Genomic DNA, 26,389 nt, shown 5'->3' on the forward strand with positions numbered 1-26,389 from the left:
AAAATGAGCGATAAGCTAAAGCAATCTGCAATGAGATAACTTTTTGGAAGACTGCTACTCATGCTCGGTAGCTGCTTCTTTCTGCCCGATAACGCACGCCAGGCGACACCTTTCTCAGGAGTAACCGGTTAGCAGCAGTGCAACCATAAAAACGACATAGATAAATAGAAACACTATTTATCAACGTTATTTCGATTTTAATTCTCACTAACAAGAAAAGCAAACATTTACTATATGACCTCATTGCACTCTTATTTGTAACACCACTGTCATTTCTGAGGACATCCACAGCATTGAACCTGAAGATAAGTACGTAGGCATGCACATAATATTATGTTCATAACTGCATTCAGGAATAATGGTTTTATCCGGTCTTATTATGTATCTATTCTGACGTATACTGCAAATATATTTTGACTCAATTTTATATTTTATATTTAATACTTTTCTATTTTATCAATTTGTGTATTTTAGGAGTTATTAAAACGTGTCACAGCAAAATGTCTAGTGTTAATTCAACTCATTTGTTTCCACTCTGGAATGTGGGACTAAATGTGATCTATCAAGTGTTGAATTAACACTGGGTATTTTACTATGTAGAAATGGTCAACTGGACAGCATTGGTTCTGGGCAAAATAGATTTTTCATGGTCTGATTGACCTGATTGAAATGTTGCTTGAGCCATACAAACAGTTTGCACTTGGGAGAATTACACTGTGGGTGGAATTCATTATTATTATTATTATTATTATTATTATTATTATTTTAGTTCCACTGTTGCAACACTTCCAGATGCTTGCGTAACATAAGTCAGAAAGGCCCTGCTTGAATTACCTGCTGGGAAACTCTAGTTTCAAGGAGGTAATTACTGTAAACACATGCTGTTCCCACGTCACAATTCCCAACCATTATTCCCAGAACCTTGAGTCACTCATAATGTAGTTGTTTCTTATCACAACACTAGCCGTGATGGTTATGAACAATTCCACTGGCATGCTCTGTCATTCTTGCAGCCCCTAGTCTTTTTAACTAAGCCTCTTTTTAATGTATCTGAATGTATTAGGCCCACTCAGATTTACATGTATTCAGTTAAGTTCATGTACATATTGCATTAAAAAAAAAAAAATCTTATTTTAAGTAATATTTCAGTTGTACTTTTTAAGTACATACAGTATATTAAAGTTGAAAAGCTGTACATTTTATAATATACTGTATATTCCGGCATACTGTATGTCAGAAATATATCTCAAAATGAGCTTTTTTAATATTCTATTTTTTTATAGACACGCACACACACACACACACATTTGGAACACACTGTGGCTGTCTGTCTTTCTTTAACACTGTGGTGTAGGGTCTGTGCTCTCCAGATTATCTAGCTGTATACAAAACAGATCCATGAAACATATAGACACATGATGACTCAAAGGTGTTGCTTATTTTTAATAACCCCACAAACCTATTTAGAGAACATGGGATTTAGGCAGTTGCAGGAGTTATTATTCAGGGTATACACACATCAGATAAACAACAACAAAAAGGGCACACAAAACTGCAATTCAATATAAAACAATAAAATACAATTTATACTTGTTGATCAGGTTCAAGTTATTGCTGCTGTTACCAGTACTACATCTCATGCCCTCTGGGAGCATACAGTACAAAGCAGTTGCATAGAAAGGCACAGTGCTGAGCAACCACAGAGCATGTGCGAGAGACACTACCACAGATTCTATACTGTAACCAGATAGTTAGCTCCAGCCTTCCTTCCGCCCTCTGTATGACCTTACTTTGGTTCCAGTCAGTAATAGTTTCTGGTGCTACATTACATTCCAGAAGAGATGTGCCCAAGTGCAGAACATATTGCCAGTGATATTGTCCTTGGTCACTCTCGTTATGAATATTCATCAGATGTCATGCTTCAGTGGTTTACTGTAAAACATTTTTTTAAAACCTCAGTAAAACATGGAGTCAACTATCTGGTTAGTATACAGCCACTTGTGGACACTGCTACATATGAGGCATTTGACTGGCTGCTCCTTTACATCAGCAGGATGTGGTTACCATGGATTCCTCACTGGGTTCCATTCTGATTACCTCATCTCACAACAACCATGATATCTTTTCACATTCTTGTGTGCAGATGTGAAGATAACCATTGTGAAAAAGTATGTAAAAAATAAGATGAATATTTATGTATGTATATATATATATATATATATATATATATATATAGTTAAATGCAAAATCATTGGGACAGAGACACAATTTTTGTTGTCTTCGTTCAGTACTACAAACTTTTTGGATTTGAAATATAACAATAAATATAAGGATGAAGTGCAGACTGTCAGTTTAATTTCAGGGCATTTGTACCCATATCGGGCAATCCATGCAGGAATTACTTTTAAACATTGTCCTCCCATTTTAGGGGAGCAAAAGTAATGGGACAAATGAACATAATCTGAAATGAAGTCATCATATTTAGTACCTGGTTGCAAAACCTTTGCAGTTGATGACTGCTTGAGGTCTGTGACCCATAGACACACTGGGTATCTTCCCTGGTGATGCTCTGCCAGGCCTGTATCTTCAGTTCCTGGGGCATTTTGGGGAATTTTGCTTTCAGTCTTGTCTTCAGCAAGTGAAATGTATGTTCAGTTGGATTCAGGACAGATGATTGACTTGGTTAGTCAAGAACATTCCACATATTGTCCCGGAAAATCTCCTTGGTCGCTTTAGCAGTATGTTTGCGGTCACTTTCCTGCTGTAAGGCGAAGCACCATCCAATGAATTTTGAGGGATCTGAGCAGATGTGTCTGTACATTTCAGAATTCATCCTGCTGCCCTCTGCAGTCACATCATCAATGAAGACGTGCACCAGTTTCAGTGGCAGCCATACATATCCAAGCCACAACACTACCTCCACCATGTTTCACAGATGAAAAGGGAGTGTTTTGAATCAAGAGCACTTTCCTTTTTTAAATCACTTTTTCAGAGGTTAATACTCATCTGTCCATAAGACTTTTTATCAGTCTCTAACCTGGCCATTCTGTTCTTGAGGCTTACCGATGGTTTGCTGGTGTAATCTTCTCTTTTTGGCAGTCTTTGACACATCTATTGGACAGTGTTCTTGATCTGTTCAACAGTTGAAAAAGGGGTTTTCTCCACAATTGGAAGTAGTCCATTAGTGCGATCTTGATCCTAACAATGAATCAAACAGTTTTTTTTGACACTCCCAATGTCTTGGCTATGTCTATGATTTAATTATTCAGATTTTGCAGCCTCATGATGGCCTGCTTTACTGGCATTGATACATATTTGGTCCCCATGTTGAAAGACAAGAGCATCAGACTCCACATACAAACTCCACACCTAAAATGAACTCTAGACCTTTTGTTAGCTTTGTTGTGCATGAACTAATGATGCAAAGACACACAGCAAGCCAAGAAACTGATGAGCAGCCAATTGTCTCATTGCTTTTGTTTCCCTAAAATGGAGAGGCTATGTCTAAAAAGGGCTAGAATTCCTACATGGATCACCTGATAAAGATGACAGTCTGCTCTTTAACCTCACATTCAAAACAAAAATAACTTTTGCATTTCACTCTGTGTACATATAAATACCATATTTTACAACGTAATTACAGATGTAATATCTGAAAATACATTTGCATGCAGCACTTTTTCTTGGAGGCCAAACATGAACACATTATTTCTAAGTGCTTGTGGAAGCAATTAAAATTATATGCTGTTGAGGAATAAAGTCCAAACATATCAACAGCCAAAAAAATAAAATAAAAAAACAGGTGGTGATTCAAGGAACCCCTTTCCCCTCCTGCCCCATTAACTGTTCACCTTACGATTTGATCTTACCTACAAAAGGATCTTATGCTAGGACATGGAAAAATATAAAAATATAAAATGTGAGAAATGTGCATCAGCATGTATAGTGGTGTCAATATATGTCAAATATGGTGTATTACCTACAACATATGGTTTATATGGGCAATATAGCAATTATTTGCACTTTTTTGCATATAGAACTTTGATAAAAATCATAGTAAAAATCCATACGGTGTATATTAAGTTTAAGCATTTTCTGAAACATAATAATGATGATAACACATCTATCTTTATACATGCCATAGTATACCTTATTTTTTGACATGTTACAAATAAAGTTCATATATATATTTGATTTCATATTTTACCACACATTGACATAAACTACAATTTCACTGTAAATGTGCTTAATTAATATTCGTGTTTTCATGATAAGTGATGGGTGTAGTATCTCGGGAAAACCATCACGTCCATCTGTATGCACGCACACGCACATGGACACACACACGCACACACACACAAACACACACACACATACACACACACACAGCAGTGGCTTTTGTGAAATAAAAGAAATCCCATCATGGTTGGGAAAAATCTCATGAAGCAGTTTTGAAAACTCTGGAACAAAGGTTTTTTTTGTCTTAGTTCTCAGAAAGGGTGGGGTTGAGAGAAGGGGCGGAGGTTGATTGGGAGGGGGTTGTAGAAGAACAGTGTGATTGTGTGGGGGAATTCTAGGGGAGGGGAACGTGAATAGACAGAGTTCTTCTCGTCTTCACAGTTCATCTTCAGTTGTGACAGTGAACTCAAAAACTAGGTTCTGCAGTAACAGATTTTCAAAAAAATAAAATTAACACTTTTCTTTAGGAAGATCTTACGAAGACATATGTAGCACCCAGATAAGTACTAAATAACACTACATAATGACATTCATGAAAACAGGTTCATAATCATTCATAAATATACAAATAATGAATTGAATAAATTACTTACTGATGCAGCTCATTATAATGGACTGACTGATTACAATGTAGAACCATAGCACTGCATGTTCAACAGTCGTTTTTTTCTCCTGTGTGACCTTTGACCTTTCATGGGCTATGAAACAATGAATGACTATGAACAGTTTTTCATGGAAGACTGGTGATACTGTAGCTTGGTTGTCAACATTATGTACGAATCCTCAGGCAAAGTAAAACTCAAAGAAACGATTATAAAAGTTAAAAAAAAAACAGCCAGAGTTTAAGTGTAACATTGTAACAGAGTCCGGACCTTGCATTAGAATTATATATTTTGGGACTGCAACATGTAAACTGGTGGAAAAGACAACAATTGAGTGAACAAGAATCTGTTTTCACTATGGTGTCGGTGTTCAAAGCTTCAGTCACTGTCTGGTTAAAATCCTTTGCAGCCATGGTAACCATGTCTGTGTTGCGTGAAACATAGCATTGGGGGTAAAGGAAGGCACCGGCAAATTCTTGCGATTTCTTCGCCAGCCAAGGCAACACCGGCTAGGGGACTACTCTCTTGGAGTTCCTCATGCTCTCGAGAACGTCTACGAGAAATACTGGTCTGGCTTTGTCAAATTTAGCATATTAAAGCCTAGACATCACCTGACCCTGTGACCAACAAAGATGGGAGCCTCCAAACTATTCTCCCTACTTTTATAAATATAGCAACAATGTCTTCAAATACAACTTAACGCATCAAATTCAACTTATCCACCCTGCCCCCACCCACCTTCCCCCAGGAAATTAATTGAAACTAAATTCATCAATAGAAAATGGCCATTATGTTTTAAGGGGAGGTTTCAATTGTTCAATTTAATTTCAATTCATTCATGAACTAAACTGGAATTCAGCCCAACCCAGGCACACAACTCCCAATGATCTTTTTTTCTTGATGCAGCTAATGCCAAAAAAGAAGTACCTTGAGTTTGTGGGCTTGCTGCTGCTATTGTGAACACCTGCCCCTTAACCCTGATGCATATTGTGCTTTTAATCACACTCAGTTTACAACTGCACTACAAAGCAAAAAAGTTTGAGGAAAACGGTTTAGGAAACCGATGGCCTTGAACCATTTGAGTAGAGCAACATCTGTTCAAGTATTAGCTGGCCTTATACAATTAAGTTATTCTTTTACATTAATAATATTACATGTTTAGGCTGAGATTACTGAATTCATTTAGTTAAACTGCATTTAGGTTTTACAGTGATAGAAAAACATTGCTTTTGTGATAAAGAGAACTGAAATTATTTTCTTAATTTTTTTTAGGGCTGCTGTGTGGCTCATTATATTAAGGCACTGTTGTAGAGTATGGTTGGGCCCAACCATGCCAGCGTGGCTCCAGCCCCCCACAAAGACACATAATTGGCTCTAGCATCATCCAGGGCTGGGAGGGTTTCAGTCGGCTGAGCTAACAGCGTCTCATTGCGTACCACTGACCTCGCTGGTGATTGGTTTCCCGCAAGCTGGATAGCACATGATGCATCTTCCTCTGACTCGTGAGTACCCGCCTGACTTGCAAACAGTGTGATAAGAAGCACCAGCGGATAGTACACGCTTCAGAGAAGAACAAATGCTTGCCTGCGCTCTACCAATTCAGCAACAAAGATTACAACATTTAAAAAACTTTATATAATATTTATCTTTTCTTATATTTTATAACATACAATGGTAATTTTGGCATTTTAGCATTCTGGACTAGAATCACTGTACAAATAATTGTACACTAAATTGGTGGGGTTAGAATGATAGGCGGGCATCAGACCTCTTGTCAGGCATGTCAAGGGTAGAAAGTACCCAGAATGCACAGGGGGTGGTTTTTCTTTTGGTTTTTTTCATTATCTGTCCCCATTTTCACAGCACCTTTGACATACGCTTCGGTTGAGAATCAAAATACATATAACAGTGAATTTAAAGGCAGTCGATGTAAAAAAGTGTTAAATATTTAACATGTACAGTAGCACTGTACCACACGCTGTGTGTACTGTGCCACTGAACACAGTCCATGGCACTGGCTCAGTGTGGTTCAGTGTGGCACTACATGGCCTCATTCTAGTCTCTGTTACACAGTGTTCTCCAGGGACCAGAGAGACATAAAGGTATTGTTTCTAAAAAGAGTACACTACCTGTTTATAAACAATGCTTTTATAAAATACAGTTTTCAGTATACCACAGGTCCGTAACATGTATAAAACAGAACTAAATGTAAATAAGTCTAATGCTGAAAGGAGCATGTATGTAAGGGTTAATTGAAATCAAACAGTATAAATAAGGCCACACTTTTTGAGTCAAGTCTTTGGCTTCGTGACTGTGAGGTGGGAAGTTGAATGGGTGGGGGCGGGGTTGTATGGCACTCAAACAGAGTTGAGTAAACAGTTCTCTGTTCTTTGTGTGTGTGTGTGTGTGTGAGTATATCTGTATGTCCATGAGTGTCTGTTTGTGCGTGTGTGCGGTGGGGGAGGGGGAGGGGTGGGTCCACTGCTCCAGCTGTTGGCTCTTAGACAGAGGTCTTGGTGAAGAAAATAGAAAATATTGTCAATACACCTTGAACTCTGGCACAGCGAGATCCATGACTATGCCAGAGAAGGCCAGACTCCTGGGGTAGGGTCCTGGGAGGATTGGTGAAGAGAGAGGAACGAGGAGTGCCTCATGACCCCCTTTTGGGCCTCATACAATTGTGCAGCAGCTCTGACAGGGCACACATCCTTTCCTCTGCTTTTTGGGACTGAATATGGTGAGGATGGCCTCGTCAAACACCGTCTTCAGCCCCTTCTGAGTCAAGGCAGAACATTCCAGATAGCACTGGGCTCCAATCTGCAGGCATCCAGAGGGGGTGGGGCCCAGGGTGAAGGGGGATTGGACAAAGGAAGAAAAAGGCGGGACTACTGAGTTAGAAACAGAACCAGGGAGAATGTTTGCACAACTGCACTGATAATGTTTCCATTGTGGAAAAAGTTTAAACTCCAGGCCCAAACAAAATTCAATAGGAGAGGCAGGCCTTTCACTGAAAATGCTTTGAAGGGATATAGTAAAAATATATCATAAAATAAATATACATCTTAGGAAACATCTCCATATGAGATCTTTCCACGTTACTTACACCGTATGACCAAAAGTATTTGGACACCCCTTCGTCTGGGGCTGTTTTTCATGGTTTGGACTAGGCCTCTTAGTTCCAGTGAAGGCAAATCTTAATGCTAAAGCATACAATCAAAAACAATTTGATTTGATTTTGTGCTTCCCCAACAGTTTAGGGAAGGCCCTTTCTTGTTTCAGCATAACAATGCCCCTGGGAACACAGTGAGGTCCATATAGAAATGGTTGAGGAAGAACTTGACTGGCCCACACAGAGCCCTGACCTCTGCCCCACCCGTCACCTTTGGGATGGGACCAATTGGAAAGCCAACTGCGAGCCAGGCCTAATTTTTCAATGAGTGCATGACCTCATGAATGCTCTTCTGGCTGAATGGAAGCAAATTCCTGCAGTGATGCTTCAACATCTAGCATAATGCCTACCCAGAAGAGTGGAGGTTGTTATAGCAGCAACAGGTGGACCAACTCCATACCGATGCCCATAATTTAAAAAGAGATGTTGGATGTCAGGTGTCCACATACTTTTGGCCACGTAGTGTAGTTCACTGAATCGAGTCATCGTCCTTCAGGCTTTAGTTCATTTTGGACAAACCCTGCCCCCGGAGTGTTTCCCCCGAAATCCCAGCTCACCTCTCTGGACAGCTTGAGCCCCTGTTCGTAAGTCAGAGGCTTCTCCTTCATATGCAGCAGGCGAGCCAGTGTCTTTGGGTCGTCGCGCAAGTCGATCTAGGACACAGCACACAGGTCCCTATGAGACTGAACTAGCCATGATTCTGTCTCAGTCAGAAGAAAGATTAGACTGTTGTGTGCAGCACGACACTGCCCTCTTTAGGTGGGAGCTTCGAAACCATTTGCTTGACGAAACACGCAGCACAAGCCTTCTGCTTTTTAAGAGTTGGGATCCAGGATCCGCTAACTCAAAAATAATCAATGTTAGACAAAGCCGAGTCTGATCTCAGCCGCTATAATTACACGAAAGCTGCAGCTGGCCTGGTCAGTGCTTACAGGTGCAATCTATTTTTATGGATGGCTTTCAATTTCTTTGTTTATGATGTGCATGCCATGTACCACTTATAAATCATGGGTAACAAAAAAAAATCTAACAGCATTGTTAAACAGCGCAGTAGAATCTCCAGTATTGATTCAACTCTAACAGAGCAGATATACTGTAGTCCATTAGGGACCATATGTACTGTACTCTGTAAGAGCTGATGTAACACTGAACAATTTACTATGAAGTTTGAGGCAGGCTCGAGAAAGGGATCAAAATCAGACATGCAATATGCCACGATGGACAAAACCCCTATCCCAGCGTGACTTGCATGTTCTTTGGCAACAAATGCTTCGAGCCCCACAGTCGATCCACAGTGTCAATCAGCCACAAAAAACTGCTGAGCCGCTGAAAAATGCAAATGCGTCGGCAGTGCATGATGGGAGTTTTCCCTGGCTCACCTGGGTGCCGATGAGAATGTAGGGCACGTGGGGCATGCAGGACTTCAGCTCTGGGACCCACTCCTCCTGGACGTTGTGGTAGGAGGCAGGGTTGACCACGGAGAAGCAGATGAGGAAGACGTCGGTGTTGGGGTAGGACAGCGGCCGCAGCTGGTTGTAGTCCTCCTGTGTTGAGGGACCAAACGGCAAAACGAGGTTTCCGGTGTTAATCTAGGAGAGTGTTTCTCCTCCCCCGCTCACACTGCATGACAACATTTTTTGTACTTCATCACATTATCGCATTACATTTTAATAAAAGGAAGGGGGCCTATAGAAGCCTTCAGAGACCTGATATTGAATTGCGAGAAGATAAACAGGCAGGGCTCTAGCATGTGCAGCGTTGCCAGCAGCAACCTCTCGGTTCATTGTGCGAGCACACAACTGGCATAGATTTCCCCTACCTCCTTCTGAATGGGGCCGGTCACAGAACAGCAGGAGATGCAGACATGGTATTTGCTCTATTGTGAGCCAGTGCTGTTACCTCTTATGTGAATCACTATAAATGTGCCGGATTTAAACTGGAGCCCTGTGTGGTTAGAATATGATTTGGTGGGCAGTCTTCATTTTGATAAAACCTATGTACCTGTGATGTGTATGCACACACAAACACTGACCTGCACACAAGCACAAACCATGTGTTTTCACACGCACACACACATTCACAGGTGAGTGAGAGACCTGGAGATATACTAACACTAGCAGACAGTGATGTGTGCACCTTACATTCTGAAAGCTGCCTATGTAAACCTCCCTCTCCTCAACCCTCAAAAACTCACCAATCAGGAAGCCCATCATTTCTTCCACAAGAACCCAAATACAGTGGACATTAGCCTCATAAGGGCCACTGATTTTGTGTCCAAAGGCTACACCTTACACTTTCACTGGGATTAATTTATTGAATAAACATTGAATAAACATGTCGTGTTTTCCAAGAGAACTCCCACAGTACAAAATAATAACAAGCTCCAAGCCACTAATGGAGGTGGGATTCTGTAGTCTCAGCTGGTATCGATTCACACGCCTCTGTTCATTTGTAGCTCTTCCAGTAGCTTCACAAGGGGCGCAAGCCAGTCTTGTGACTTTTGTGATGTTGGAATGCCTATGGGGATTGCCTGCTTTGAGGGAAGAGGCCTGGCTTTTTGGCTGGATTACAGTGCCAATTATAGGCTGGCTCGGGCTCTACATAGAGGGTTCAGTGCCGCTAACCCAATCTGGGTTAGGTTGGCAAGGCATGATGGGAATTCAGAAAAATGCGCACTGAGAGCAGCTGCTGAGAAACTATTCAAAAGCTGCAGCTGATGCCTTGGGAAACAGTGGGTCCAGTCACCACGGAGCCGTGACCACTGCAGGACCAGTCAGGGCCTTTTTTCCATGAACAGACCACACACTACCACAGGAGTCTTGGTACTGATACAGAGACGAGGAGTATCTCTCATTAGTGACAACTGGTAGCCCGTGGGTGTCTGGTGTGTCAAAGGGACAAACTAACAGCAGTAACCAGAGGAATTTTGGCCACCCTAAACCAATCCTGCTACTGCTGGGGTAAAAACAACTGTGTTATGACTATAGATATACGAGTGGCATTGTAGGGCAGGGTTGACTAGCGCACTTTAAAACACCAAAACCTTGAGTCAGCATAAACACGCGAAGATAGGAACATGCACACATACAAGCACACATACACGGCATCCGTGTTGAACGTACCTGTCCGGCCGTGTCGTAGAGGCCCAGTAGGTGCTGCGTTCCTGACACCGTTACGTTTACTGCAAGAGGAGGGAGACAGCACAGGAGATTAGCGTTTCCATTTCCGCACACCGCCACACCCAGACACCGGAGAACTTTTCTGAGCTGCCGCCAGGTCTTCCCCTCCCTACCCTGGGCCTCCCTTCATTGTTTACATGCAGGATGATAGTACTGAGATATTCTTAGGCAGAACGGTGTCCACGGCGGATGGGGGGAGGTGGGGGGCAGGGGGGGTAAGCCTGTTCTCAAAACATCACAGAAAGGCTCACACACACACAGCTTCCTGTATGGGGTCTGTTGACAGACCGGAGGAAAAAGCACAGACGAGGCTGTTCCTCTTCCATCTCCGGCGGAGTCTAATTAAGGCGCCGAGCGCACGACCGGGGCTGATGACAGGACAGGACAGCGCCAGGGAAACATGACAGAACACCTCCCTCCCACACGCAAAAAAAAAAAAAAAAAAAAAAACACCACCTGTGGACGTCTTTATCAAAACATTTTATCCTCCTGGGGGAACTTCTCCTAAGAGATCTGGGATTGACACAAGTGGGGTTTGTTTACGCATGCTGCATTTTTTTCCCTGGGAAGACAGGTGTAGCAGTTAAGAAATGGGGCACTGATGGACTGTGCCTCAAAGTGGGGGTCCCCGAATTCCCTGATGTGGCCTCAGCCACTCTGAGTAGGGGTCTCTAATGACCCCAGTCTCATACTTCTGCGAACAGTTATCGAAAACCTATTACTATAGTGATGCTAGTGTTTCCTATTACTGAACACATATCAAAAGGATCTCTAAACTGTTTTTTTGATTCTCCTGTAGGAAAGGAAGTGCAGCATGTGCAGCAGTGTAACATGAGGCTTAGGGAACAGGGCTGTAACCTAAAGGTTGCAGATTTGAATCCCAGATAGGACTCTGCTCTAGTATGCATGAGCAAGACACTTAAGCTGACTTGCTTTAGTATATATCCAGCGGTACAAATGGATGTGGTGTAAAAAACAAGACCAGGTTAAAACCTAGTATATGGCTGGACCGGCCGACCAATGGTGTGAGGTCATAACTCAGCCGACCAATGGTGCAACTTCATCACTCAGTCACTCACTCAGTCACAGACATGCCCGTTTGTAGGGCTGGCCCTGCTGGAAAAGCTCTTCTGCTAAATGTCTGTAATGAAAGTACTGTAGAAATAAACCCAGATAAATTGTTTGCCAATCTCATTTATCAATCCATGGTATAACAAATCACATTCTCTGGGGCCAAAAAAAAGCGCCTTCAATGTCGCAGACTAAAACCATGATGCCGTTTTGTGATCCCTCGAGCCCTGTTGGTTTTCCTATAAAAGCTGCTGTTAAGCTGTATCCATTTGGGGAGGAAGCCAGCTTGCAGAAAGAAGAGAAAAGCAGATAAGGAAGGAGAAACAGATAGAGAGAAGGAAAGGGAGAGAACTGGAGAAGGAGAAAGCTGGAAGGAGGCAGGGTGGGGGGTGGTGCGGAGCGAGACGCCACAGCTGACTCCTTGGGCGCCTGCCACCCTGGAGCCACTGTGTAACATGAACGCGTCGGCTGCCGCAGGGGGTGAAAGGTGAGTGGCCAAAGGTCACGGCCAGCGGTTTGAAAGCGGTGGAGCAGCACTGCAAGGGTGGTCGGCCAGGGTCAAGACGCTCAGCCCAAAGTGTGCGCATACCCCTGCAGCTGTTATGCACGCCGCCATTAAATCCAGACCTGGGCCTTAACCCCTCGCTGTGCTAGTGCCTAAAGATCTATTTTTAAACACTGCAGAGCGATACTGAGGCAGCAGTGCTCAGCAGTCAACAGGAGAATTGGCTCAAAAACAGATAGTTGCAGGTTCCAGTCTCACACACAAGGCATTGCTGTAGTAACTGAGATAGCCTTAATGGCTTCAAATGTATCGTACATTTTCAAATGGAGAAAGAGATTATAAGGATGATACTGTAAATATCCAGAGGTACAAATAGATTCATTTGCCAAATGTATTCAGGATTGAAAATAGCAAAATCTGCAAATAAATTAATATACTGTAAGGTAACAACTACAGGAATTACACTGAACAGAGAATGAAGGCTGACACAGACACACGATCACAAGAGCTATGGAACGATATCGCAAGAGATGAATAGATGCGTGAAAGTGCATCAGTAGTACCTGTGTGTTCCGGAAATGATACGTGTGTCTACGTGTGTGCCTGTGTGTGTACTGAGGTGATTTAGGCAAAGGACTTTCACAACAGTGCCTTGTACAAAGAGCAATGATTTGAACTGGCAATATTCCAGCCTGATCTCATAACTGCAAAAAAAGGACATCCATTGCAATGATGTAAGTGGATGTATCCTGCAATGCAATGCTTTCCTGCTCATTCTTCCTGAAACACCCAAGTCTGGCTCCAGACTTCCAGACTCCTGAAATATTCCCAAATTAACTAATTATTTCCCCCATTTTCTCTCCATTTTGGAATGCCCAAGTGTGTATATACAGTGAGCTCCATAATGTTTGGGACAAAGACATTTATATATTTTTTTCTTGATTTGGCTCTGTACTCTACAGTTTTAGATTTTGGTTTCACCATGTAGAAATAACATCACTTTTTATACATGGTCTCCCCCATTTCAGGGCACCATAATACTTGGGGCAAATGGATTCACAGGTGTTTTTTGATTAGTCCAGTGCATTCAATTAATGCAGGTATAAGACAGGTATAAGCATTCAGTATCTAGTCTTGATTCCAGGCTTTTGATTGCCTTTGGAGTCTGGCACTTGCCAACATGATGACCAGAGTTGTACACATGAAAGTCTAGGAAGCCGTTATGAGGCTGAGAAATTAGAAAAAAACAGAGATATAGGCCAAACCTTAAAAAATCAACTGTTTGGAACATCATTAAATGAAAGAAAGCACTGGTGAGCTCAGTATTCACAAAGGGCCTGGTAAGCCAAGGAAGATCTCTACAGTTGATGACTGAATAATTCAGTCGTGGATGTGTCAGTGACTACTGTCTGCAGAAGACTTCAGAACTACAGAGGCTACACTGCAAGATGCAAACCACTAGTTAGCCACAAAAACAGGATGGCCAGATTAATTTGCTAAGAAGTACCTAAAAGAGTTCTGAAAAAATGTCTTGTGGACAGATGAGACCAAGATTCATTTGTATCAGAGTGATGGCAAGAGCAAAGTGTGGAGACCAAAAGGAACTTCCCAAGATCTAAATCACCCCATCTCATTTTTGAAATGTGATGGTGGGGTTTTATAGTTTGGGCATGTATGGCTGCCACAGTTACTGGCTCACTTGTCTTCATTGATGAAGTAACTGCTGATAGCAGCAGCAGAATTAATTCTGAGGTGTACAGAAGCATCTTATCTGCTCAAGTTCAAGAAAATGCCTCCACACTCATTGGACAATGCATCATCCTACAACAAGGCAATGATACCAAACATGCTGCTAAAGCAACAAAGGAGTTTTTCAAAGCCAAAAGCTGGAAAATGTTTTGACTGGCCAAATCATTCACCTAATCTGAATCCAACTGAACATGCATTTCATATGCTGAATAGAAAAAAAAAGCCCTGAAAACAAGCAGTAGTTGAATACAAGGCATTGTCCACATACTGGACAAGCCTGGCATTGCATCACCAGAGAAGATACTCAGCACCTATCGGCCACAGCCAGCACTGGCAAGGTTGGGATTTAAACCTAGACCATGGTCCCCAATCCATGCAATAGGATAATGCCTTTCCTGAATAAGCCCAACAGCCCCCCACATGTGCACATTTGGTTAAAAAGGTTTCATACGAACGTTCTACCTTCTCAATGAAAGGTTTCTTGTACCAGAATATAAGTAGTGCAGGGAGGATGATACTTTACGTTCATTTTATGTTGCCAATCGAAGGTTGATGATGGCGCTGGGCGTGGAGTGTATCCATTCAGTACAGTGTAGTACTACACATTAGGGCCAAACACACGTTACAGTCATGTTCACACTTTTCTTTATCCAAAAAAAATTCATTTGTACTGTGACCTCATAGAATTCCTGATTCTATCATTCTATTCTATATTCTATATTCTATATATATATTCTATATTCTAATTATATCATTCCCTGATGGAATGATCCATGGCACATGCAGTGTCATAGATCATAGGCTTTTTTGTTTGATAATTGGAAGGTTCAGAGAGCCAGCACACAGACAGCACAAAACACAATTATGTTTTCACATATGTGGAACACTTAGAGCAAATGGCTTTCAGCTCTTGTAGATGCACTGTTCCTTCTGTAAGGAAGCTAAAAATATTCTGCCCATTTTTGCAGAATTTAACAAAAAAGGTATTACGGTGATTAATCATGCAATTTTTGGTGTCAAGTAAGTCTAAACGACATTCTCCACTAAGTGTTTCGAAAGCAAAGCAATTTTCCTTTGATTCGGATGGGAGACTGTGTTATTACTTTCTTGACACCTCCGTTTAAATAAAGCCCACTAATATATATATATATATATATATATATATATATATATATAGAGAGAGAGAGAGAGAGAGAGAGAGAGCATGCTTGTGCATGTGTGTGTGAATGAAAAAAATTGTTCCAAACCCCCATAAAAGGTAAAGTTGCTCTCATCCAGCACCAGTGGCAGACACTCCTGTGTGTTTGTGTGTAGTCTGTGCGTGTATAAGCGTGGTTATGAGTGTGTGTGTGTGTGCGTGTGTGTGTGTGTTACTCAATCAGTACTAACACACACACACACACACATACACAATATTTATCCCTGTAGGTATTTTTAAACTTGGCATAGACTTCCCAACACAATTAACCCTGTCAAGTGATGCAAATGATCAAAATGCACATTATAACAAACTGCCTAAAGAAAGAAGTTAATAAGGACAAAATTAAGAATCACTAATTGTGAAAGCACATCAGGATTAGTTTACTCAATAATGTGCAAGAGCCTTCAGCAAAGAATTGTCATAAATAAGGGGATACATTTGGCTATATTACTCATTCTACTTCAAGACAAAAAGCTTTACATCTCCAGGTTTTACAAGACTGCAGCAAGATCTAAAAAAATCTCAGCCATAAATCCCTTGGAGCTCAGCAGCAACAATCAGACTACAGAGAATTGGCTTGGTTTACTGCTTGCCAACACTGTCTGAGAACCAGATAAAAACTTCACTCATTTGAGCTACATGTCCTCTGCAGAGATACAGTGCCATTCGTGAGAGTTCCACAGCAGAGGTTCTCTGTAAGTTAGAGCTCCAATACATGCGTACAGTGCTGAAAGTGAGAGTTCCTGATTACCGCTACTGTATATTCCTATGCCAATGAGTTCCACTGTAGCAGGCATACAGTCTGTGCTTTGTGAGTTACAGACCCTTACACGAGAGAGAGAGAGTGAGAGAGAGACTTCGCTGTAAGCCAAAGCTTACCATTGCTGATAAACCCTGATTAAGTTTAATTTCTAAATGCATTGACAAGTTTAGAAACATACATACTATACCAGTGATAAAGTGATAAAGTGAAGAGTACTCTCTTCTCCTAAATGGTAAATGGTAAATGGACTGCATTTATATAGCGCTTTTATCCAAAGCGCTTTACAATTGATGCCTCTCAAAGGATGACCACAGACTACTTGTTTTTTGACGCCAATTTTTTATGTTGCCTTGAGTCACCTAGAGGCTATTCTCTTCCAGAATACACACACACGTGCACACACACACACATACACACACACACACACACACACACACACACACACACTCAAATGTACATGCTTGTCAAGCTTTTCCACTGATCTGGTTTTCAGATTTCAGACCAAAAACAATCTCACTAAGGTTCTGATGAAATATGGGTGGTGGGCGGATATGCAGCAGTGATGCACACAGTTAACTCCACCATGTAGGCACTTAACTCCAAATGGAATACATTGCTTTCACAAGCTCTGCGTGAGGTGCCACCCATGCACACCACAAATCTCTTCCAAATAAAGCATGCAGGCACTTGGGAGAGGTAGCTGCTTTCATAATCTCATTCATACATAATATTATGAATATACTGCATGTGTTAGTCATAATAGAAACACACAGGCTTTAAATTTTTCATAATGGTGCCAAGACAGTGCATGTTACTTTTTGGATTACTCATTTATACTTACGTTTCTACATCCTGTTCAAGTTCATAATCTTTATTATAATAAATAGGCATTAGCACTTGAAAGAACTTAATAGAACTAGGTCTGGATTATCCCCACACCTCAACTGCGGTCTCTCCAAAGCGACAGGGCCCAGGGCCACCGAGAGCGGATTACTACGCCACGTATTCCACGCACTTCGTCCCACGCGTTCCCCCTGCGGTCAAGGGTGCACTTTTTAATCACTCCGCCCCCCCACCCCCCCCCCCTTTTGTGCCGCTCCGCCAGTGGAATAAATAACACTTTTGTGATTTAATACTAATAGTGCGAGGCTGACTGCAGCCTTTTCAGCCCGTGAGAATGGGCGCTTTGTGCTCGGGTCAAGGGGCCGCTGTGGCCCCCGTGTCACAGTTCAGTCATTATGTTATGATGCTGCGCCGAAGTTCTCTTCATGAGGAGCGACGGGCAGGGACGGGCTACGTGAATGGAAATGATTGACCAGCAGCGTTTTGGTGAACAGTGCCTTGTATAGTGTCTGGGCGGGGGTGGGGGGAGGGGGGGGGTTCAGTTGGGCTTTATCTACAGCCCACAGCAAAAGCTGCACTGTGCCCACACTGTCAGGAGTGTCTTGCCCAGAAACACTCTTTTGCTACTCTTATGTTACCAGGCCCCAGAAACAAGAAAACCTCTGCAGACACACCCCATTTCTACCTCTGCTACATTCACCATCACAACAAACCGGCACACCAACTAGTATTGCTGGCAGATTTTAAAACAGGTTTGACAGCCCATAATTAAACAGCACTTGGACGACCGTAAGATCGACACTTTAAAGCAGGGATCTCAAACTCAAATCCTGGAAGGCCAATTCCTGCGTCTGCTTGTTTTTGATGTGTTCCTATATATCAAGTCATTGATTGGCTAAAGAGTCTGCATCCCTTGGCTTAAGCTGGCAGGAAATCATGAAAATCAGCAGACAGTGCAGCCCTCCAGGATTGGAGTTTGACACTCCTGCTTTAACAGAAGATTTTGAGTTGAGGCACGGGTCTCTTGTACAGGGGTGGTCAATTCTGGTCCTGGAGGTCTGGGGTGTAAGCAGGTTTTTGTTTCCACCAAATACCCTAGCTAAATTTGTTAAAATGGATTTATACACCAACACTGGTTCACTCTTACTGTAGATCAGGTCATAGTAAAATGTTTCATATAGGGATACAAAAACAGTCTTTGGCTGTCATTCATGTACCTATCAAAAAATACAGCTAAAATATCACTCACCGTAAATGTTAGGGCTTATTAAGTAATTAAGGTTAAAAGTTGGCATGAACACCAGAAACATGTATGACCCTCATTCCCCACCTCTGCTCTAGGCTCTTTCCACACTTTCAACCCAGGGATGAAGGAAACACACAAGAGTGTCTACATTCATTTGTTAGGCTCCACAATTCATACAGACGCATTTTCTGTGCAGCATTTAACATTAATATCCACAGCGCTTCACACCCAACTTAGCGCTAAATTCTTCTGATCAGCAGATGCCACTAGTGCCTTAATCACAGGGTTCGAGTGATGAACCCATTTTTGACACAATGGGCAGGAAAGCTTCATTGCTTCAGAAAGCTTAGCTTCCCCATCACTAGAATTTCCGTAAAGAATTTTGATGTGCCTGAGCGGTTCGGTCATTTCGTGACTCGTCCTGCACTGAAGTGGGAGGAGAGCCACTGCTGGGGGTGTGTCAAGATTGAGCAACGCGCAACAATTTTGGTGTCTGGTCTAGTCTGCGATTTGCGCCTTCACCTCCCGCCTGCTCATTCCTGGGCTTTCCCATGCAATGTGCACATCTTCATAGTCTATTCAAAGCCAATCAGTGGTTTTTGTGGATACTGGCCAATTTGACTTTGATATGAATCCCACGAGCAAGAAAAAATGTATAATTATACTTTATTTTTTATTGTGTTTTTTCTTTATTCTTTTAATTCCTCTATTTATTTTTGTTTTTAATTGTTTATGGCTGTTCTTATATTGCACTGTGGTCACTGGGGTACTGTATTTTGTTCTTTTTCTTACAGCCGTCTGTAATAAGAACGATGACAATAAACGCAACTTGAGCAATCTTTTTATTTTAATTAAGACTGTATTTAAAATGATAGTACTGACAAAAATTATGGATAGACTGCATTTATAAACAATTAAAAATGTTCATAGCTTTTAAATCGTGTAGCCTTCAGCACTGTACAGTAGACTACGTTAGCTTATTGTGACGTATGATTGTGGGTTGATGAAAAATCTAATCTGTCATTAATGTTTTCCTATTGAGAAATTAAAACTGGCCCATTCTAACAAACGTTTAAGCAATGTTTAATTAAAATTCTGATGGAAGACAATTTGAACAATTTAAACTAATTTACCTCATTTATTAGATTTGTTCAAACTAAATTTTTGAAAGAAATGGCAGCCTAATTCACCTATACTTACACCTCCTGCAAAAGAACGTCTTGGGAGAAACATCTGATTAGCGTATCCTTATCCTTTTCTTCCATTGCAGACGTAGACAACAGAAGTTGGCGGTATGCCCAGCGCAAAGCGCACGGCTATTAAGAGTGAATTTGATTGGCTGTGAGTGAATCCAGCTGAAACTCACCCACTGATACTGAATTCAGCATAATCCACCTGGGCCAGGCGCTTTGAGCTGTGCACTCCTCGCCTCTGGTCACAAAAATACCAACATTCGCTAGCCACGCCCAGTGCACCCACACGTTGCGCCGCTGACTGTGCCCATGCACCATGCGGCATTGATCCCAGAAAATAGAGCCCCAGCTCTCCATCTGTCTACACATGTTCAGGGTCTAATCTCATTACGCTGGGGGCAAAGCAGCTGCTGGACACTGCCCTGCTACAGTACATAATGCTCAAGGCTCTTCTGTAATGGGCACGGGGCAGTAAAAATGCTCTTGCAAGAGCGCTTTGGTGGAAGGCTTCTCACGAACACCACAGTGGGCTTCACTCCTTGTCATTACAAACCCGCAACTTTACCGCATAGTCCCTGGGCTGTTGTTCTACAGCAACAATGCCTCTACCACTGTCTGCTTTTCCTCTTTCTAAGGAAGAAAAACACTCTCACTCTCTTTTCATACACAATTAAAATTTTATAATTTACTATGCTAAAATAATTGCCTGCTGTGTTATTCCCAAAACATATTTGGTAAGCTCCATTACCAAACCTATGTGCTGACTTTTTTACAGTCTCTAAGAAAACGCATTCTTCTTGGGTTTGTACATACAGTATGTTGTGCAATATGTTTGCATTTTCAAAGTGTTTACATCACACATTATATAAGTAGGCAGTGTATCTGTGTAATTACACTGAAGTCACCTAAGTGCATCGTGCGTAGATCCAAGCATGTTTTGTAACTTCTATGCATTTAAACACCGTTAAATGACTTGTGCAATTTCAGAGCTTAAGGTACAAGATGTGCAGACATAGTTATCCACCATTTGTTTCATCAGTAGTCAGCTGCAGTCCTTTGTTCAGTTTCTTTGCTAATAAAAGGTTTTAATGCAAAATGGAGAAGACAGAAGTTGATTTGAATAATTGAAAAATATAAAGAAAAACATCAGATTTTTTCTGTTTCTATACATCATATTTTATTTATTCATGATTATGGATTATTTATGACACAGCCATTAGACAAATTCACTTTTCAAGTTATATCAAGTCAAACTTGAGTCCTTGCCCAAGAGCTCTGACCTCCCCCACCTCCACCACCACCCCTGAACAATTTGTCTGGTCTCCATGTTTTTCTTCTTGTTTGTTTTCTTAAATACATAGTTATTATTTTTCCCATGAGAGTTGGCAAAATGGACCACAAGGGGTTTTAGGCATTGTTATTATTCAGTGCGGTATGTCAAATACAATTCATATTATTTAAAGAACCAATTATGTTGCTTTACTTGATCACAGAATTGAGAGAAGATAAAGAAGTTCTATCTACCTAGACCTTGGTAACTTTTTTTAGTTGCCATATCATGTAATTTCCCAACTGAAAGCTTAGCTGGTTCTGTGATTAATTCAAACCGTTTGCTTAAATTAGAGCATTTGTAGAAAGTTCCATGGGGTTATTGTCAGAAATCATTCTTTATGAACCCCCCCCCCCCCCCAAAAAAAAGAAAAAAACATTCTGACCACAGCAACCTTTTCAAACTCTTCCACTTTGACTTGAGATGACCATAATGTGACAACATGAAATAATCATGATTGATCCTTTTTCTACTAGTGCAAAAACCCATTCCATGGACAATGGCAGTCAAAACTGACAATTTAAAAGCTCCCCAACCTATCCCTAGCCACAATCACAACCTTTCCTTTTAAATTTGTCCACCAGGTGGACAGCTTGAGAACGTTCAGAATTATTGTTATCAGCGTGGAAATAATATAGCAATCAGTCTGTAGAAAGCTGTAGTACGTTTCCTCTGACAGACATGCAGGACTGTAATAAATCAGCTTCAAGAATGATGTTACTCCTTCCTGTCAAAGATGGATGCTACCCTGCTCATGTGAGGAGGGCTCAAGCATTCTAGTGGCCATTGACCAGTCCACTGTACCATCCACAAAAGACCCTGCAGATCACTCAGCCACAAATAGCCAGAGAATAGAATCCAGTAGAGATGCTGGAGGGGAGGGAGTTAACACTCCATGAAACAAAGTTTACAAATGAGGATACTCCCCGAATATATAAATTCTACATCTATTTCGAATGAATCCCCCCCCCCCCCCCCAAAAAAAAAATCCTTGATTTGTACCCTGGAATCCACTGAGATTTGTGGATATGAGCTGCAGACTGTGCTGGTTTGAAGACAGGAATATGCAACCTGAAACCTATACATCTGACAAATGTTATTTCTTTCATAAGAAACAACTGCTCTCACTTCCATTATTTTTGGTAGCGCAGAAGCATGATGTCAAGTTGCTAGGAAGGAACAGTTCACAGACTCCACAGACAAATCCATTGTTTCAGAATAATGTAACCTTGTATGTGCATGTAAAACAGATTCTTTCAAATGTGTTCTTTCAAAGAATCTTTCCAATATTCCAGTGAGCTCTATTTATTTTCTTATCAGATTATGTAAAGTTATACTTAACCAAGGCTGGGGAACAATCAAACAATTTCTGGTTAAAGTCCCTGTATGCTCAAAACAATTTCCTTCATTAATAAAGCAGTACCTTTAAAAAAGCGCAGTTAGTCTATGGTATCACACAAGACAAATAGGTAGAGAATTAGGCAGAAGTTACAAGACTAAAATCTAACACAGTGATTACTCTCTGGATATGGTTTAGGTTTTTTCAAGAGCAAACAATCCCACAGTTTCCTGGTAACATGGAAGACCTGAGGAGGTGTGACTACAGAGTTTGCTGATGTGTGTTACATTAGGATATTACAATTACAATTCATCATATACAATGTAAAACCCAATACACTCCAATTTGCTCACTCTACCCAAAAGTTTGTAGGAAACGGCTGGCACACAAAGCAACCCAGTAATGTAACAAGAAGTAGAATTCTGACATGATGCTATCTGTTCAGTTTGTCATTACTCATATTTTTCATTTAGCACACTGCACAATTACTGTAAACACTTCAAATTATACATGACAAGATCAACTTATAGTCCTTATATAAGGTTTTTTCAGTCAACTATTAATTAATTATTAATATGATATTAATGATATTAATATCATGTTGACACAATGGTTTCACTCAAGGGTGAACTATATATTTTATGTTTTATGAACACAATACTTTTTGGTAATCTGACAAATGATGAGTATTTGTGTTAACTGAACATAATGTTTTATGTTAATTTGACAGTCTAGAACATTTGCGCAGAGTATGTAGTCTTTGTGTCATGGGGGAGGGGTTGGGCTAACCTAGAGGTGTTTGTGAGGTTCATTATCAATCACCACACACATGATAAACAGCACTGGCTAAATACTGGAAACAGTGGAGACTTACAAATGTATCCATTTTTATTTTGTATGGTGTCAATATATGATAATAATATGATAATCAGGGTCACACAGCACTTGTCTGAGCCCTTTCCCTGAGATAATAACACCTTTAAAAACTCATTTAAGCTAAAGTGAGGGAGCTGTTTGACCACCTAGGTCCTTTCCATGTCACTGAGCTGAAGACAATCATGGAATATGGATCATGGACAGAAAATGCACATAAAAAAAGTAATTATGGGGAAAATAAGGGGATAAGGGGATCGGCTTGGATTCCACGATATAGATCAATCAGTGCATACTATATAATAGCACCTGAACAGGCGTAACTGTGTCATTCTACAAAGAAAAAGGCGCTCTTCCTACGCAGAGGATCAACAGGTCATTTTGTGATTGCATGTTTTATTTGTGTGCTCTTCAACTGCGACTGAAAGAAAGAAAGAAAGAAAGAAAGAAAGAAAGAAAGAAAGAAAGAAAGAAAGAAAGAAAGAAAGAAAGAAAGAAAGAAAGAAAGAAAGAAAGAAAGAAAGAAAGAAAGAAAGAAAGAAAGAAAGAAAGAAAGAAAGAAAGAAAGAAAGAAAGAAACAGACTAAGTAGCTCTATATACTTCAAAAATAAGCATCGGGTGGTGTTTGACAGGATATGTTAAGCGCACATACCACAGTATATTGCTTTTACAATGCAGAATTTGAAACGATTGCATAACTTTCTCTCTGAACAATCCAATATGTCCTTTGTGACCACTGGCTAAGTAGTGATTTTTACACCTATGTACACAGCGCATTACTGGATGTTGCAACCGCATTTTCTTGTCAAACAGGCATAGCTACGGACTTATTGCATCTAACGTTCGTTGTTAAAATCGTTTTCTAATTCAGTTAACCTCACTAAGTTTACTGTATGGCCTGATTCAAGATATCAGGGCCGTACAGTAAAGTCGAATACCCCAGCGTGCGTTATTCGAAACTTCGTCAACCGAATTTACTCCCAGAAAATGTTTTCTGTTTTTGTTTTTTACAATCTCAGGGGTCATAATACGTGAAAGATCGCACAGTGCGTTGCGGTGCTGATTTCGTTAGAAAAAAAGGCAATTACTTTTTTGATAGAGCACATCTACCATGAAAAAAAAAACCGAGAACGAATTAAAAAAGTGAAATTCTTCTGATGAAAACATTACCATGCTACCCTTTAACAGCGCGATCATTGTCCTGAGCGTGCGGATGCTGTTTTTGTCCCGAGAATTTTGGCAGTAAGTGGATTCGGTAGAAACACTGTATGCCCATTTCATATGCACTAATTATGCCATTGTAATACAGAAAACAGCACCAATCCCACTCCAGTTTGTTACTAAAAGAGCAGTAGTCAAAAACATGGTCCAAGCCAACATGTAACCACTGTAATTGGAGATAATAGTAGTTATCAAAGAACAGGTGCAGAATTTCAGCACAACAAACTGATATAATTAACATAAGCTATAAATATAAAAGCATGCGCGTGCTACCAACGTTATACATAAACTACTACGTCCATGACCCAGTTTTCCTAGTTACTTGACCTCCCCCCGCCAGGCCTGGGATCCGCGGTCTAGTGGTTATCAATCCCCTCATTCAGACTTCTATTCTCGGGACTGGCCCTACCCCCTTAACTCTCATATTTGTGGCTGCAATAAAAAAGCTGAAAAGACGCCCTGTCCGCCACCCCCTGTCCAAGGATCGCATACAGAGGTATCGCGCCTTACCTGCGTAGTGATCGAATACAGTTGGAACGTACTCCTCTGGGAAGGCATCATTAGCATAGCTCATAAGCAAACAGGTCTTCCCCACGGCTCCGTCTCCGACCACCACGCATTTCAACATCTTTTTCATAGTGATCCCCAAGCTGTCGCTGCTACTGCTGCCATCTTCCGTCATTGCAATGGCATTCTGTCGTATTCTTTTACGCGCAGGCATAGTCAAGTACTTCCAATCGCTGAGAATTTGTATTTTTTTGTGTAGAATGTGTAGCGTACCCAGTGTGGATCTGATTCTATTTGTTCCCCACGTATTCCCACTGGAGGTTCCGAAAAGCTGTTTTTAGATACGTTCGTGGTACATTTATCTTGCGTGTTATACTTTCCAAACTCCGCTGCTCGCCTTCGGACTGAAACGATAGAAATCCCAAAGTTGTCTATCCACAATTTAAGCGCCCGACGCACTTGCTTCAAGGACAAGTCTGCTCGGAGGACTTTAACTCTGTGAAAACTATGGTTAGAGTCAAATCTCATCCCGTTTAAATCCCGGTTCCCTATTTTACTGATAGAGAAGCGGTGAAAAGCAGCTGGGTTTCCACTCTCCTTGCCTGATCCCTGAGACTAGTGCTCCGACCCCTATCCGTTAGTTTCCTGTGTCAGTGTCAGGAAATCATGGGTTTCCTTGCAAATTCCATATTAGGCAGAGTGGGCAGGGAACAATGGAAGCTCTGTGAGTGCACCCAGCACAGGAACTGCATCCGTGTTGGGGGGATTATCCCCGGACACCGACACTACTTCCTCCGCCCGTAGAATGAGAGTGACGATACCGAATTTGAGGGGGTCAGGAGAGTATAACCACTTCAGACAGCGCAAGCAAAATCTGATTTCACGAGAAGAAGCACGGAAAATCAATATAATACGACGTTCAAGCCGTATTGTATCTTTTTTCTTTCTCACTTAATGTGTTTCAAATCAATTTGTCGGCTGTTAACATACTGGCCCCTGCCCTTTCTTTCTATCGTGCTGGATTACTTCATCAAATCCACTTGATGGTGTCCAATATTTTCATTATCAATCGTCACTACAGCCGGCAGGTCCAAAGATATCACTTTTTCACGACATATCCAGTTGATAAAAACACGCACCGGAATGCTGCATTGAAAGCTTCTGTTGCCATGGCACATTGCCACAGTACAAGCTCAGCTGGACAGAACTTTGAATTATTTATGATTCTTTTTGAAACTCAGACACCGTTTTTCTATTTATAGGTTCTTTCTTTAATGCATATAATAATAATAATAATAATAATAATAATAATAATAATACATTTGTTGCTGCTGCTGTTGTTGTCAGCATGAATAGCT

General features: G+C 41.2%; 1 protein-coding gene across 1 annotated transcript; it reads right to left on the bottom strand.

The window, feature by feature from the left end:
* Positions 1 to 1,423: 1,423 nt before the first annotated feature.
* Positions 1,424 to 25,770, bottom strand: rhoj (ras homolog family member J). The gene is made up of 6 exons (XM_064339446.1): positions 25,035 to 25,770; positions 11,133 to 11,191; positions 9,390 to 9,554; positions 8,568 to 8,663; positions 4,360 to 7,658; positions 1,424 to 4,039 (listed from the first exon to the last, which is right to left on the bottom strand). The coding sequence occupies exons 1-5, from the start codon at positions 25,243 to 25,245 to the stop codon at positions 7,512 to 7,514; spliced, it is 678 nt and encodes a 225-aa protein (XP_064195516.1). The 5' UTR covers positions 25,246 to 25,770; the 3' UTR covers positions 1,424 to 4,039; positions 4,360 to 7,511.
* Positions 25,771 to 26,389: the final 619 nt, after the last annotated feature.

Source organism: Anguilla rostrata, chromosome 6 (assembly GCF_018555375.3).
Source record: "Anguilla rostrata isolate EN2019 chromosome 6, ASM1855537v3, whole genome shotgun sequence".
Classification (NCBI taxonomy): domain Eukaryota; kingdom Metazoa; phylum Chordata; class Actinopteri; order Anguilliformes; family Anguillidae; genus Anguilla; species Anguilla rostrata.

What these genes read in the sequence shown, in the direction of transcription:
- rhoj (XM_064339446.1), bottom strand. Translation starts at nt 25,245, where the DNA reads ATGCCTGCGCGTAAAAGAATACGACAGAATGCCATTGCAATGACGGAA. An exon ending in TCTACGACACGGCCGGACAG is followed by an intron (nt 9,555 to 11,132) that starts GTACGTTCAACA and finishes CCCTCAACACAG; the next exon opens with GAGGACTACAACCAGCTGCG. An exon ending in GGCTCAAGCTGTCCAGAGAG is followed by an intron (nt 7,659 to 8,567) that starts GTGAGCTGGGAT and finishes GGATGCCTGCAG; the next exon opens with ATTGGAGCCCAGTGCTATCT.